Source organism: Spea bombifrons, chromosome 5 (genome assembly GCF_027358695.1).
Source record: "Spea bombifrons isolate aSpeBom1 chromosome 5, aSpeBom1.2.pri, whole genome shotgun sequence".
Classification (NCBI taxonomy): Eukaryota; Metazoa; Chordata; class Amphibia; order Anura; family Pelobatidae; genus Spea; species Spea bombifrons.
Genome location: NC_071091.1, coordinates 40,106,746 through 40,121,002, shown reverse-complemented (window position 1 = coordinate 40,121,002; position 14,257 = coordinate 40,106,746). Strand labels below are relative to the sequence as shown.

Genomic DNA, 14,257 nt, shown 5'->3' with positions numbered 1-14,257 from the left:
AAAAAGTATGTGTATGTATTAAAGTGTATATGATGACTAGAGTGTCCTTTTTTTTTTGGAGTATTGGTATTTTTATCATTTTAAAATAAAGGTACAATACAAAATGCTTGTACATTCTATCACAGAAACGATCTGGCTATTTATACACCTTTCCCATCATCTGTATTAGAAATTCCGCCAAATTTTTAAATCTCTAGTTTGTAATGTTTTTTTAACCTATTAACCAATGTCTCCAATATCTCATGCGACAATCTTTTTGTAATTATGATCTTCCTTTAAGAAGCAAGTTGTCAGCTTTGCAGAGGTTGGGTCATTTCTTAATATGGCAGGTTTGGCAAGACTTCCAGCCTGAACAAATCAGCTAGGAACCGACAGGCAAGTTCTGCATATAAGATCTGTTTGGTTCAATCAGGAGAAACGAGCATCACCAGCAATCCATGTTCTTTGATCTTGCAGACTACTTTTGAAAATAAAGGACAGCAATGGGACTAATTTAAGTTATCTAGGAAAGACCGTATTTATCACCAAGGGACACCCAATCATAATGTTATTTGAGACCTGTAGCCTGCCTCTTTGAGCTTGAGTCCCAAAAGAGGTTTGGTTTTGGAGCTGCCCTGAAGACAAAAAAAGCTTAACGAGCATAACAAGAAAGAAAAAAAAATGGTGCAAAAATAAAGGGTGAAGGGCTAACCGGCTAACCAGTATGTTTCCCAAAACAGACTTAGGCAACAACAAAAAACAAAGGTTTCACTGAAAAGCACAAACCTAGGAGTAGTTACACAAATCAGTACGAGTACTTAATACCACCTTCAGGATCTCTTAAAACTTTCAATGGACCCAGGATGTCACCCACTTAACCTATATGTGCACTTCTGGGTCACCTTTACTTATCCTACTTCATTATTATTATTAATTCATAAATAAATAAATTTACCTGCTTGAATGCAAAGCTTCAAAATGGAATGTAGAGGATACTTTCCAATGGTATCCACGTCTGCTCCCATAGTTAATAGCCACATTACAAGGCCATGTATGAGGGACATATCTCTGTAGTATAATGGGTTCAAAAATGTCTGGTATTGAAAAAAAGACAGAGAAAAGAAAAATGTGGGTACGCTATGCTATTCCCAGGCTCAAATAATACAAATGTGTAAAATGAAAAAAGACAAATAAACAAAGTTTATTCATACTTTTCTTGGATTTATTGGATGATGTACTATTTACCACTTATGTGATACATGACTGGCAAAGTGGACACCAAAATGCTTGTAGTGCAGGGGAGCATCTGCAATGTTTAGGCACATATAGTAGACAGTCTTGAAGGAGGGGTTAAAGTGCATGTTGCCAGTTGATCTATTTAGATCAGCTGGCTGTCATGTTTAAAAAATAGCCTACTCCCTGCTACGACATTTTTTTCTTTTTAATCAGTGAATATCTGGATACTGGTCCAGAGCCAGAAGAATCCATAGCCTTAAAAGAATCCACTTTTCGTTTAATTGTTGTTCGCATACAAGCATAGAATTTGATGGGAGATAAGAACTTTTCAGACTTAATCAGGATAGCTTTATACCTAATCCTAAATCCCCTCACTGTATTAGCCTCTACAGCATTTAATGCAAGTGCATTTGTCTACCATCCTTAAAACTTCCTTATAATACACCTAACCAGGACTGTCCTGGCCATTTGGCACACAAGACAAATGTCCATCCAGTGACACTTACCTGCTGCAGCGTGGGACAAGTGGCCGGATATGACCTATCGCATGCTATGTGAGTAGAAACATGCAGTGCGAGGCCACATATATCCAGGTGTCGGCTTAACTTGCCTCATCAGGCAGCCGCCAAACTAAAAGTGTCAGGATCGCCCTACCATTGCCAGAGGTCCCGCATCTAAACCTCTGACCTTCTAATTTTAGATTTTAAACTCTTGTTCTAACATATATGCTTTGAAATAAGCTTCTCTTATGCACTTTGTTAAATGTTTCTATCACATGTCCTCTGCGTCATCCAAGCTGCAGTATATACCTCTCTCTTATGACTCTAGCACTCGCTCCTTACTCATTACAGGTACATTGTATGCCAAGTCTTACCTCAGCACAGGAATTAAATTGCAAAAGATTTATCAGCTATAAGCATGAAAACATTCATCTGAAAATGCTAACATGAAAACTCATTTTTTTGTATAAAAAAAAACCCAACACATAGTATACCTCAAAAATGCCCTTGAGTGAAACTTGCAAGTCACTGATGCCCCTAGAAAGCTCAGTTGACATTAGAAAAAGACATGCCTGGAAAACATAACATACAACAGTTTAATATTTGAAGGTTGAAACAAACCATTATCCCTATGTGTAATTTCTAAAATGTGGAGTGTTAAAAAGTTTATTTTCATTACACATTCTCTTTAAATCTGTTAAATCATGTATTAAAATTGATTTTCTTTCCACAAAATATTACATGTTGCCCTGATTTGGCCTTCACTTCAATAGGGCACTACAATGGATATGCAGGTAATAGCAAAAGTTTGCATGTAGAAAGTAATACTAAGAAATGTCCAACGTGCCATGAAAACATTAGTTATGCAAAAATTAGTGTAGGTGACCGATCCCCATGACCTTTAATCCATGAATCCAGACATTCAGGAGGCATAGATGAACATACATGCTGCATAAATTCCCCTAGTTACATACAGATGTTTTAAAGCTCACAGGGGGGCACTTACATATTTCACAGTCTATGGGATTAAGTATGTTGCCTTTATCTATGAATAATGCCCTTGAAAAAAATACAAAAACAAATGCTGGAGTGTGAGATTTATACAACCAGTGCAGACCTCCTCACAAGGCTTCTTCATTTGTGGCCGCATGCTGTCCGCTGTTGGGCTGATGTCCTATCTTGGAGCTCCACACTAACAGATCATGTGGCTATGAGGGGGGAAGTCTTTGTGTAGAGGTCTGCAAGCGGTTGTTGAACTGGTCTCCAGGTTATGGTGGGTGTTAAGGGGCCCAAGGGGTAGCTGCCCTGGGAACAAAAGGTAAGCTTGGACGCTTTTGTCCAAGTGTTTACGGTAGCCTGGCTTTAAAAATGAGGTATATCTGGGAGGAAGCTTGCAAAATAAAACATTTTACATGGCTCTAATGATTTAGCTCCAACATTGTTAAAGTGTACAAATGTGCATTACAGGTATTAGGCAACCTTTCCTAACTAGGGAACACATAAAAACACCAGTACTGGTACTAGTACCATTTATTTCATAATCTCTTGAAGGCATTACAGCATGCCTTTGAACATTTCATGTAATCTTTTAAAGAAAACTACAAATATGGATGCTGAACAGGTGGGTGCAATGTAGCCATGTGTAGGATGATGATCTCACCTTATACATCCCTCTTTGTACTAGTCTCTTGATGACCGTCTTCCAAATATGTTTACTGTATTGTTCTCTTAGAATATATTCAAAATTCGCAAGAAAAGCATGGTTGGCTCCTCCAACTGTAGAATAGCAAAAAATAGAATGCAGCAATGTATAGATTAGTACATAAAGTAAGGCATTAAAATAGTTGGCAGCATAATGAACCTCAATCATATTAGTGAACTCAGTAATTTATATTGAGAGGTACAAATTACTGAATTTGGTAAATTTATACTTAAAGAGAAGGTCAAAACACCTACTTCATTCTTGTTTTTGGTAATTTAATGGGAACTATTCAGTTGTAAATTTATACAAAGTACTGAAAACCAGGCTTGTTTTCATTTTGTATCTATAATGGGTTTGCATGGATTTACAAATCAAGCCATTTCTATGAGGCTGTACTTCCCCAATCCTCGCCATAAATATATAATATCATAAAGCAGTTGCATTCCTGACATCTAAAATCCAATACAATAGGCATTCTGGACATTAAAAGCCAACTACAGTGGTCTTTCTATTGTTAAGAAGAAATATTACAAATACCATATATCAGGTATATATAGTATATATCCTGTTTATATATTTCGGAGTCACCAAATTTGTTTTGGATCTAGGAGACAGCTTTTTTTTTCTTCCTCAATACACACACATTGAATTTGGCACTACAATACAGTAGACATACTGGCACATGCACTGTTTCTAGCACTATACAATGATACTACAATATACACGCACTCACAAACTGTTATGGTCTGGCTGCTTTTCTGCTTACCACCAGAGTCACTCCGCTAAATGCTAATTAACAGCCTGTCAGAGTTATCACAGCTTTCCTTTGGAGCAGCCCATTATCCAGCACACAGCCAACCCATTCAGGCTATTCAAGCAGCAATGGCTTTCCCTGATGTCCCTCCTGGTTCCTAGCTTGTTCCTGACATCGCTGACCTCTGTATTCTTTGTCTTTTGGTATACACTCCAGGATCACGATATGGCTTTGTTTGCTTGGTTATTATAATAAAGGATTTTTGCACTTTACGTTTGGTTCCTGGTTCCTGGTCCGTAACACAGACTGACTCCAACACTATACATATACACACATACACACTGACACTACAGTATATATACACTGACTCTAGCACTATACATACTGTATGCACACACACTCACATACATTATATATAAACTACATTTGATAGTAAAAAAAAATACTATACTGCTACATGAAAGTAGCATGCAACATGAAGTTTACAATCATACACAGAATGGAAAAAGTCAAACAGCAAAAATCAGTACCTTCAAAGACCACCAATATTTCAGTCAGAAAGTCTGCAATAATTTCTGGTTGAGATGTGCCATGCAGAAGTCCATTTAGAAACATCATTAGGGCAGTATCAGTTTGATTTAACTTTAGCATGCAACAACCAGCACGGTAATATGCCTACACCAGAAACAAAAATTATTTGAATTATCTGAGCAATTTTATAATCAAGTATTTTTAACAATAATTTGTTATATAAATGCCAAGAGACTTGTAGAGCCAAATTTGGATCTAATTATTCTATGAGAACATGTATGACAATAGTTGCTTATTTGGCAAAACAACCTCTACTTCATGCCACATTTGTTCAAAGAAATTGAAATTTAGAGCCACACAAGCTGAAATCTGTGCCTAGAAACGAATGCAAAATTTTGGAAAAGGAGCATGGTGATCAGAAGCATTATTGCCTGGCGTCAAGCCGTGAGTTTCAGAAACGTATAATAATTAGTGAATGAATTAAATACTAATATGCACTCATATTTTCTCCAGTTACTGAAACTATAAATAGGGTCTATAAGAGTCCAGCATTTTATGTCAAGGCTTGTACCTTAGTCATTAGACTAGTGTATTAAAGGAACAGCGATCACAGTTTTCTTTAGATATAACATTATAGGGACACTATGGCCTACATGTGCACTTTTATGTTTATAATACAGTATCCAAGAAGTCCTTTTAATTTTGTTGTGGACACTGGCATTGATTTGCATTTTACTCAATAAACTAAATATTTGACCCCTTTGCAAAACATGACTTAGTACTTGGTGGCAAAACCCTTGTTGGTAATCACAGAGGCCATCAGGTTTGCACACATATCAGGAGGGATTTTGTCCCACTCCTCTTTGCAGATCCTCTCCAAGTCATTAATGTGTCAAGGCTAACGATTGGCAACTCGAATCTTCAGCTCCCTCCACAGATTTCCCATGGGACTAAGGTCTGGAGACTGGCTAGGCCGCTCAAGGACCTTAATGTGCTTCTTCTTGAGCCACTCCTTTGTTGCCTTGGCCGTGTGTTTTAGGTCATTGTCCTGCTGGAATACCCATACACGACCCATTTACAATGCCATGGCTGAAGCACGGAGGTTCTCACCCAAGATTTGACAGTACATGGCCCAATCCACTGTCCCTTTCATGCGGTGTCCTGTTCCCTTAGCAGAAAAACACCCCCAAAGAATAATGTTTCCACTGCCATGTTTGACGGTGGGGATGGTGTTCTTGGGGTTATAGGCAGCATTCCTCCTCTTCCAAAAACGGCCAGTTGAGCTGATGCCAAATAACTCGATTTGGGTCTCATTTCACCACAACGCTACCACCCAGTTCAGACGGGGCTGTACATGTGCTTTCTTGAGCAGGGGGACCTTGCGGGCGCTGCAGGATTTCAGTCCTTCACAGCATAGTGTGTTACCAATTGTTTTCTTGGTGACTATGATCCCAGCTGCTTTGAGATCATTAACAAGATCCTCCCGTGTAGTTCTGGGCTGATTCCTCACCATTCTCATGATCATTGAAACTCCACGAGGTGAGATCTTGCATGAAACCCCCGGCCCGAGTTTGCGAATAATCACACCAACTGTTGTCACTTCCTAACCAAGTTGCTTGGCAATGGTCTTGTAGCCCATTCCAGTCTTGTGCAGATCTACAATATTGTCCCTGACATCCTTGGACAGCTCTCTGGTTTTGGCCATGGTGGAGAGTTTGGAATCTGATTGATTGACAGGTAACAAACTGGGGTTGAGATTTGGAGCACTCTTTTAAAGGGAGTGCTCCTAATCTCAGCCCCAGTTACCTGCATAAAAGACACCAGGGAGCCAAATGCAAATCAATTTATAATTTATTTGAAATGCATTATTCTGGATTCTGTTGTTATTCTGTCTCTCACTGTTCAAATAAACCTACCATTAAGATTATAGACTGATCAAGTCTTTGTCAGTCCGCAAACGTACAGCAGGGGATCAAATAATTTGTTGCAGATTTGTCGGCTACACAATCATGATGCAAATCTCCCGTTCCACCACATCCCAAAGGTGCTCTATTCGATTGAGGTCTGGTGACTGTGGAATCCACTGGAGTACAGTAAACTCATTGCCATGTTCAAGAAACCAGTTTTAGAAGTTGTGAGCTTTGTGACATGGTGTGTTATCCTGCTGGAAGTAGCCATGAGAAGATGAGTACACTGTGGTCATAAAGGGACGGACATGGTCAGCAACAATACTCAGGTAGGCTGTCGCGTTTAAACGACGCTCACAGGGGAGGGCTGGCAGCCTAAGGCCTGGGGGGGCAAGTCAAGTGAAGTGGCTCCGCCCCCTCGCACACCCATCAGACTGCTGGAAAACTTATCTAAACGGCCGCTGGGTGCTGATGCCACCGGCCGGAGCTACTTTAATCCTTTTTTTATTTATTTAATATGCCGGATATTAAAAATAAATAAATAAGGTATTAAAGTAGCGCCGGCCGGCAGCATCAGCACCCAGCGGCCGTTTAGATTCGATTTCCAACAATCTGATGGCCGCATAGTGATGGGAGCAGCGTGAGGGGTGAAAGGTGAGTGCGAGGGGGCGGAGCTTTCACCCCTCACGCTGCTCCCATCACTTGGCGGCCATCGCATACGGCTGCTGGGTGCTGATGCCACCGGCCGGCGCTGCTTTAATACTATTATTTTTTTCATTTAATAGCCGATCCGGCTTGCCATATTCAATTTTAAAAAAAAGTATTAAAGTAGCGCCGGCCGGCGGTATCAGCACCCAGCGGCCGTTTAGATTAGATTTCGGGCGGCCTGGGGGGCAATTGCCCCCCTGCCCCTGGATGCTCAATTGGTCCCAAAGTATGCCAAGACAATGTTCCCCACACCATTACACCACCACCGGCCTCAACCATGGATACAAGGCAGGATGGATCCATGCTTTCATGTTGTTTACGCCAAAGTCTGACCCTGCCATCTGAATGTCGCAACTGGAATTGAGACTCATCAGACCAGGCAATGTTCTTCCAGTCTTCCATTGTCCAACTCTGGTGAGCCTGTGGGAATTTTAGCCTCAGTTTCCTGTACATAGCTGACAGGAGTGGCACCTGGTGTGGTCTTCTACTGCTGTAGCCCATCTGCTTCAAGGTTCGACATGTGGTGCGTTCAGAGATGGTATTCTGCATACCTTGGTTGCAACAAGTTCCTGTTGCGTTTCTGTCATCTCGATCCAGTCTACCCATTCTCCTCTGACCTCTGATATCAACAAGGCATTTTCACCCACAGAATATTTTTTCTTTTTCGGAGCATTCTCTATAAATCCTTGATACGGTTGCGTGTGAAAATCCCTGTAGATCAGCACTTTATGAAATACTAAGACCAGCCCATCAAAGTCAATTAAATCCCCTTTATTCTCCATTCTGATGCTTGGTTTCAACTTCAGCAAGTTGTTTTGACGCCGTCTACGTGCCTAAATGCATTGAGTTGCTGCCATGTGATTGGCTGATTAGCTATTTGTGTTAACAAGCAATTGAACAGGTGTACCTAATAAAGTGGCCAGTGCGTGTGTATGTGTATATATATATATATATATATGTATATATATGTATATATATATATATATATGTATATATATATATATATATGTATATATATATATATATATGTATATATATATATGTATATATATATATATATGTATATATGTATATATATATATATGTATATATATATATACATATATATATATATATATAGATATAGATATATAGATATGTACGTGTGTGAGCATGCATGTGTGTGTGAGCATGCATGTGTGTGTGTGTGAGCATGCATGTGTACTTGTGTGTGTGAGAGCATGGGTGTATAATTGTGTAAGTGAAGTGAGATGAAGTGTGTGTTAGTTAATATGAGTAAGTATACTTGTGTGTGAGCAACATACCTGGGAACTCTCAGGATTTGAAGCACCGTTTCTCCAGGTCACCACCCGAATCCTCCGGGTGGGGAGAGCTGGGTCTTGATACACGTCAGCGGGATCAGCCACCGACGTCACAAGACCGGCCACCGACCAGTGGCAGTCCTGGCCACATACTGCAAGGGAAGGCTCCCATACATGTGTACGTGTGTGTGTGAGAGCATGCATGTATACTTGTGTGTGTAATTGTGTAAGTGGGGTGAGATGGAGTGTGTTTTAGTAAATATGAGTGTGTAATTTGTGTAAGCGTGTTTGATTATGTTGTATGTTGGAAGGGGGGTGGCACAGACTAGTTATGTGGGGGCAATGATGGAACAGACTAGCTGTTGAAGTTGGGGGGCCTAGGCCAATTTTTCGCACCAGGGTCTGGTGGTTTCTAGTTATGCACCTGGTTGTAGAGTCCCCCCCAATATTTATTTGCCCCTTTCCACTCTACCCAGGTATTTGACATGCAGGAGATGTGTTCGATCCTCCTTTTCTCTTTTATATTTTGAGATTCAGTTCTCTCCTGTATTTTTATTATTGCTGCACTACTTTAGTGTATAACATGTGACATACCTTAACATGAAACGTATCAATAGTTAGGCTCTGTTGTGCAGACAAAAAAGCCTCCTGGTATTTGCCAAGTTTGAACAGGGAGTTTGCCCTATTGCAAAAAAGTACAGCCATATCCTTTTGAAAATTCCTGAAGAGTAATAAAAAGAAAAGTGATGTGGTGAGTGGCAACAGTGTACTTTTTAGTTTTTTTTTTTATTTACCTCATTAGTCAATTGCTTAATTATTCCTATAAAAACGATGTCTGTGCTTTTAAAGCATATATATAACATGAGTTATATAAAAAAAAAGATTTGTACTGTTACCCCATATAGTGAAACTGGATCAAAATGTTTATGGCTTCCTCATACTTCTTGGTAGCTTGTAAATAGTGTCCATTTTTGTAGAAATCATTCCCAAGCATTCGTATCCTACATACTTCCGCCAAGGGGTCCATTCTAGAAAAAAAGGAAATGTATCATGGTTCAGGTAGCAAGAGGACTTGCACACAAGATGGTCACTTTCAGAGCCAGCCTTAGGTGTTCAGGCGCCCTGTGCGGACTAATTCTCTGGCGCCCCCCTCGACAAAAAAGAAAGGGAATAAATCTAGTTTTCATTAGAGATTATTTATGTGCAAGTGCAAACAATAAATATAACTGGTAACAATAATATACCTTAAATACATTAAATATAGGAAAAAAGGACAGCTAACAGTGCAATCTTTGTAATAAAACATTTTCCCATTAAATGTTGAAAAAATTTGACCCTAGGCAATTATTTTCATTTGCACCCCCTCCACGCACCATAGTATGCAATCACTCCCTCCGCTCCCAAACCCCCAAAAAATAAAAAATTCCACACTGACTGCAGATTAGGGGGACTGTGAGAGTTAGTGCAGTCTTCTCTCCTGACTCTTCCCCAGACTCCTTTTGTCCCCTCATTCACTAAGCCACTATAACAGTCCGACGAGAGACGGGTCCCTTTTGCAGAATGGTGGGATATCAGGACGGGTAGTAGCAGGAGGAATAGCGGGACAACAGCAGGAAAGTTCCAATAGCATAAACAGGTCACAGTCCAAGGTCGAGGCAGGCAGCAAACAGGCAAAGTACAAAAAGCAATCCAAAGTCAATCCAGGCGGCGATCAGAGAGTAGTCAGGAACAAAGCAGGAGTCAGGAAACCAGTAAATCAGAATATAACACACTGAGACAGTAATAACGTATGTACCACACAAGGGTTCAGATTAGAGTGAGCAGGGGGTTTAAATTTGGTGCCAAACAGCTGCAGCCAATAATCAGCCAATCAGATAAAAAGCGGGAGGACCCGCCCCCTAGCGTGATGTACCCAGTTGCTGGGTATGGGATTCCTGGCCGCCATGACAGCGTGCACGTGTGCGCACACCGAGGACAGCAGAAGAACCTCTCCAGGACCCCCGCCGCAGACCCCTGGCAGGAGAGACAGATGCCAGGGCGGCCGAGGACAGCGAAGAGGGCGATCCCCGGTGGCGAGCATCGCTGGAGGACCCGACGGCGGGCACCATAGAGGACGCCCCCACCCGAGGGAGCGGGACGCGAGAAGGACGGACGGCAGCAGCGGAGCTCCCTGGACAGACCCGCCGGCGAAAGGTGACAGCCACACCTCTCTTTTCCTTCCTCCCTGTAGTTCAGGTATAGATCAAATAAACAACACATGTAAACAACACTTGCGTGTATAGCATTGCGGGTATAGTCCAATAGATTAACACACAAACCCATCTTTGCAGGTATAGATCAACTGGGGATCACATGCAAACTCAGCACTGAAGGTATTGATTTAATAAACAACACATGGAAACAGCACTGCAGGTATAGATTAACTAAATAAGATCTACAAACCCTGTATTTGCAGGTATACATAAATAATGTATGGAAACATAGCATAGCAGATATAAATCAACAGAATAACACACAAATCCGGCTTTGCTGGTATAGATCAATCACATTTAAACTCAGCATTACAGGTATAGATACAAAAAACGAAATTACAGGCATAGATCACAGGTTGCACACCCCAAAGCGAGCCCTGGTGTCCACATAGAACTTGACCAGCACCCAGATTACACACACACAAATTACAGCCCAGCCTGAGCCATCTTTGTCCCCAAACACCCTGCCTGTGTCATCTTTGTCCCATAAACACCCTGCCTGTGCCATCTTTGTTCCATAAACACCCTGCCCGTGCCATCTTGGTCCCATAAACACCCTGCTCGTGCCATCTTGGTCCCCAAAGCTCAAATACCCTGCTTGTGCCATCTTTGTCCCATAAACACCCTGGCCGTGCCATCTTGGTCCCCAAAGCTCAAACCCCCTTCTTGTGCCATCTTTGCCTTCAAATCACTTATACATCTATCAGACACACAAAACACTTATACAGTCACCCCTTCAATCTGTCATTTATGCAATTCCTTCACACAATTATTCATTCTCTCACTCATTCACACAAATCATTTACCCATATTCATTAATGCATTCACACAATTCATCCGCACATTATTTATTCTCTCTCATTCACCCAATTCATCCACACATTAATTAATTCATTATCTTCCTCATACACAATTCATACAGACATTAATTCATTTATTATCTTACGGTTTCACACAATTCATACAAACAATTCATTCATTATCTCACGGTTTCACACAATTCATCCACATACGAATTCATTAATTCTCTTATTCATTCTCACTCTTTCTTTCAAGATTCTTACAACATCCCCCTTCTCACAATCTCCTCCCCCTTCTCATTATCTACCCCTTCTTACTATCTACCCCCTCTCCCCCTTCTTACTATCTACCCCTCTCCCCCTTCTTACTATCTACCCATCTCCCCCTTCTTACTATCTACTCCCCTTCTCACTATCTACCCCTTCTCACTATCAACCCCCCCTTCTTACTATCAACCCCCTTCTCACTATCAACCTCCTCTCCCCTTCTTGCTATCAACCCCCTCTCCCCCCTTCTTACTATCTACCCCCTCCTTACTATCTACCCCCTCCCCTTGCAGTTCACTTACCTTGGGGAAGTCCTGTGGTGGGAACGTGAGGCCTGTCTCTCTGTCCTGCCGCGACACGTGCAGCTTCACTGCTGAGCGTCAGAATATGACATCATATTCCGGCGCTCATCATGAAGCGCCGCACCGCAACAAAGGCCTCAAGCTCCCACCACCGCAGTCAGGGCAGCAGTAGGAAGCTGAGGAGACAAAGGGGGCCGAGTGGTTGCTAAAAACTTTTTCATGTGCGACGACTCGGCGCCCCTTTCTCTCCTCCTCCTCGCCCTGTGAGGTGGCACACCCCTAAGGCCGGCCCTGGTCACTTTAGCTGGTTTATTGCAGTACAATAATGAGCTAGTTGATGATAAAACATCAATCTTGCCCACCTGATTAAAACAAAAAAAATAAATTGGTACATTAGGCATAAGTGCCTGGATGTCTAGGGGGGTTAGTAAGTAGTAGCATTGTTTTGAAGGGCTAGGGAGCTACTAGGGAGTACAAGCAGTAAAAACATAACACACATTTTCAAAGAACATGCTATAAATTCAGACTTATCTAGTAACAGTATTTAATCAAGTCAAGTTTAGCAAGTCCTGTTAACCAATTTGCAACACATTATACATGTGCGTGTATGAGTTACAGTTAAAGTCTAACACTGAATTAACAGGACAAGAGACAGGTACTATAACTTTTGTATATGTAGACAAAAGTAACATCTGATCATTACATCAACAGGGACTTTTATGACATTGCATTCTAAATACATATACATTAATATATGGTTGCCCCCCCCCTTTGTAGCTATAAAGGGCTTTCTTTAGATACCAATATTTTGTATCATATCTAATTTACTATAAAAAATTATAAAATATGATTTTTTGTAAAAAAATTACTTTTTCTCACTTTTTAAACAAAAAACTTTTACTCATCTGCAAACACTAATGAAAAAACCTGCTAAATAGATTCTACTATTTGTCCTAAGTTTAGAAATACCCAATATTTTTATGTTTTTTTTGCTTTTTTCTGCACGTTATGGGGCAATAAGTACCAGTAGCATTTTGCTATTTCAAAACCATTTTTTCCCCAAAGCTGGTCATTCTCCCCCATGTGCTATTTCGGGTATCTTTGAAGCCAATGAAATTTACCCCATCAAACCATATATATATAACTAGACACCCCAAGGTATTTCAAATGCTGGTGTTTTAACCATTTCGATGTTCTAGTTCTACCATTAGCCTTTGTCAAACTTTATGGTAGTAAAAAAAAAAAAAAAAAAAAAAAATTTTCACACACGTTGTACTCCAGGTATAAATTTACAGCTCCTGGTATATGGCACTGCCAAACAACACCCCAATATGTGTAAACTGGTGTGTGTATGTGTGTGTTTGGGCAGGTGTTTGTGAAAGCAGTGTGCAAGGGCAGTCTTGTATAGGGCAGGTATGTGTAAAGGCAGCGAGGGAGCACAATTTTCAATTCTTGCATCAGGCGCAAAAGAAACATAGAAAGTGAGAGCAGATAAGAACCATTCGAACCGTCCAGTCTGCCAAACCTCTGAATACTTTCCTTAGTCCCTGGTCTTATGCTATATCTAGCTTAGCATTATGCCTATCCCATGCTTGCTTAGACGTCTTCACTGTACGAACATCTACCACTGCTGCTGGAAGGCTATTCCATGCATCTACTACCCATTCAGTAAAGTAATATTTCCTGATGTTACCTTTAAATCTTTGCCCCTCTAGCTTAAGACTATGTGATCTTGTTGTGGTAGTATTTCTCATTTTAAATAAGCTCTCTTCCTATATTGTGTTGATTCCCTTTAAGTATTTAAATGTTTCTATAATATTCGCCCTGTCACGTCTTTCTTCCAGGCTATATATATGTTAAGATCCTTTAACCTTTCCTGGTAAGTTTTATCCTGTAATCCATGAACCATTTTAGTAGCCCTTCTCTAAACTTTCTCCAACATATCTATATCCTTCTGGAGATACGATCTCCAGTACTGTACACAATACTCCAAGTGGGGTCTCACCAGTGCTCTGTAT

General features: G+C 40.8%; 1 protein-coding gene across 1 annotated transcript in view; it reads right to left on the bottom strand.

Moving 5' to 3' along the window:
- TRANK1 (tetratricopeptide repeat and ankyrin repeat containing 1) overlaps positions 1–14,257 on the bottom strand; it is an 80,424-nt gene that overhangs the window by 65,356 nt on the left and 811 nt on the right. The window contains exons 2-7 of the mRNA XM_053468276.1: positions 9,515–9,646; positions 9,213–9,339; positions 4,702–4,846; positions 3,376–3,491; positions 2,210–2,287; positions 935–1,073 (exon numbers count right to left, since the gene is read on the bottom strand). Coding sequence (XP_053324251.1) covers positions 935–1,073; positions 2,210–2,287; positions 3,376–3,491; positions 4,702–4,846; positions 9,213–9,339; positions 9,515–9,645 — 736 coding nt within the window. The 5' untranslated portion in view covers position 9,646. The remainder of the gene's footprint in view (positions 1–934; positions 1,074–2,209; positions 2,288–3,375; positions 3,492–4,701; positions 4,847–9,212; positions 9,340–9,514; positions 9,647–14,257) is intronic.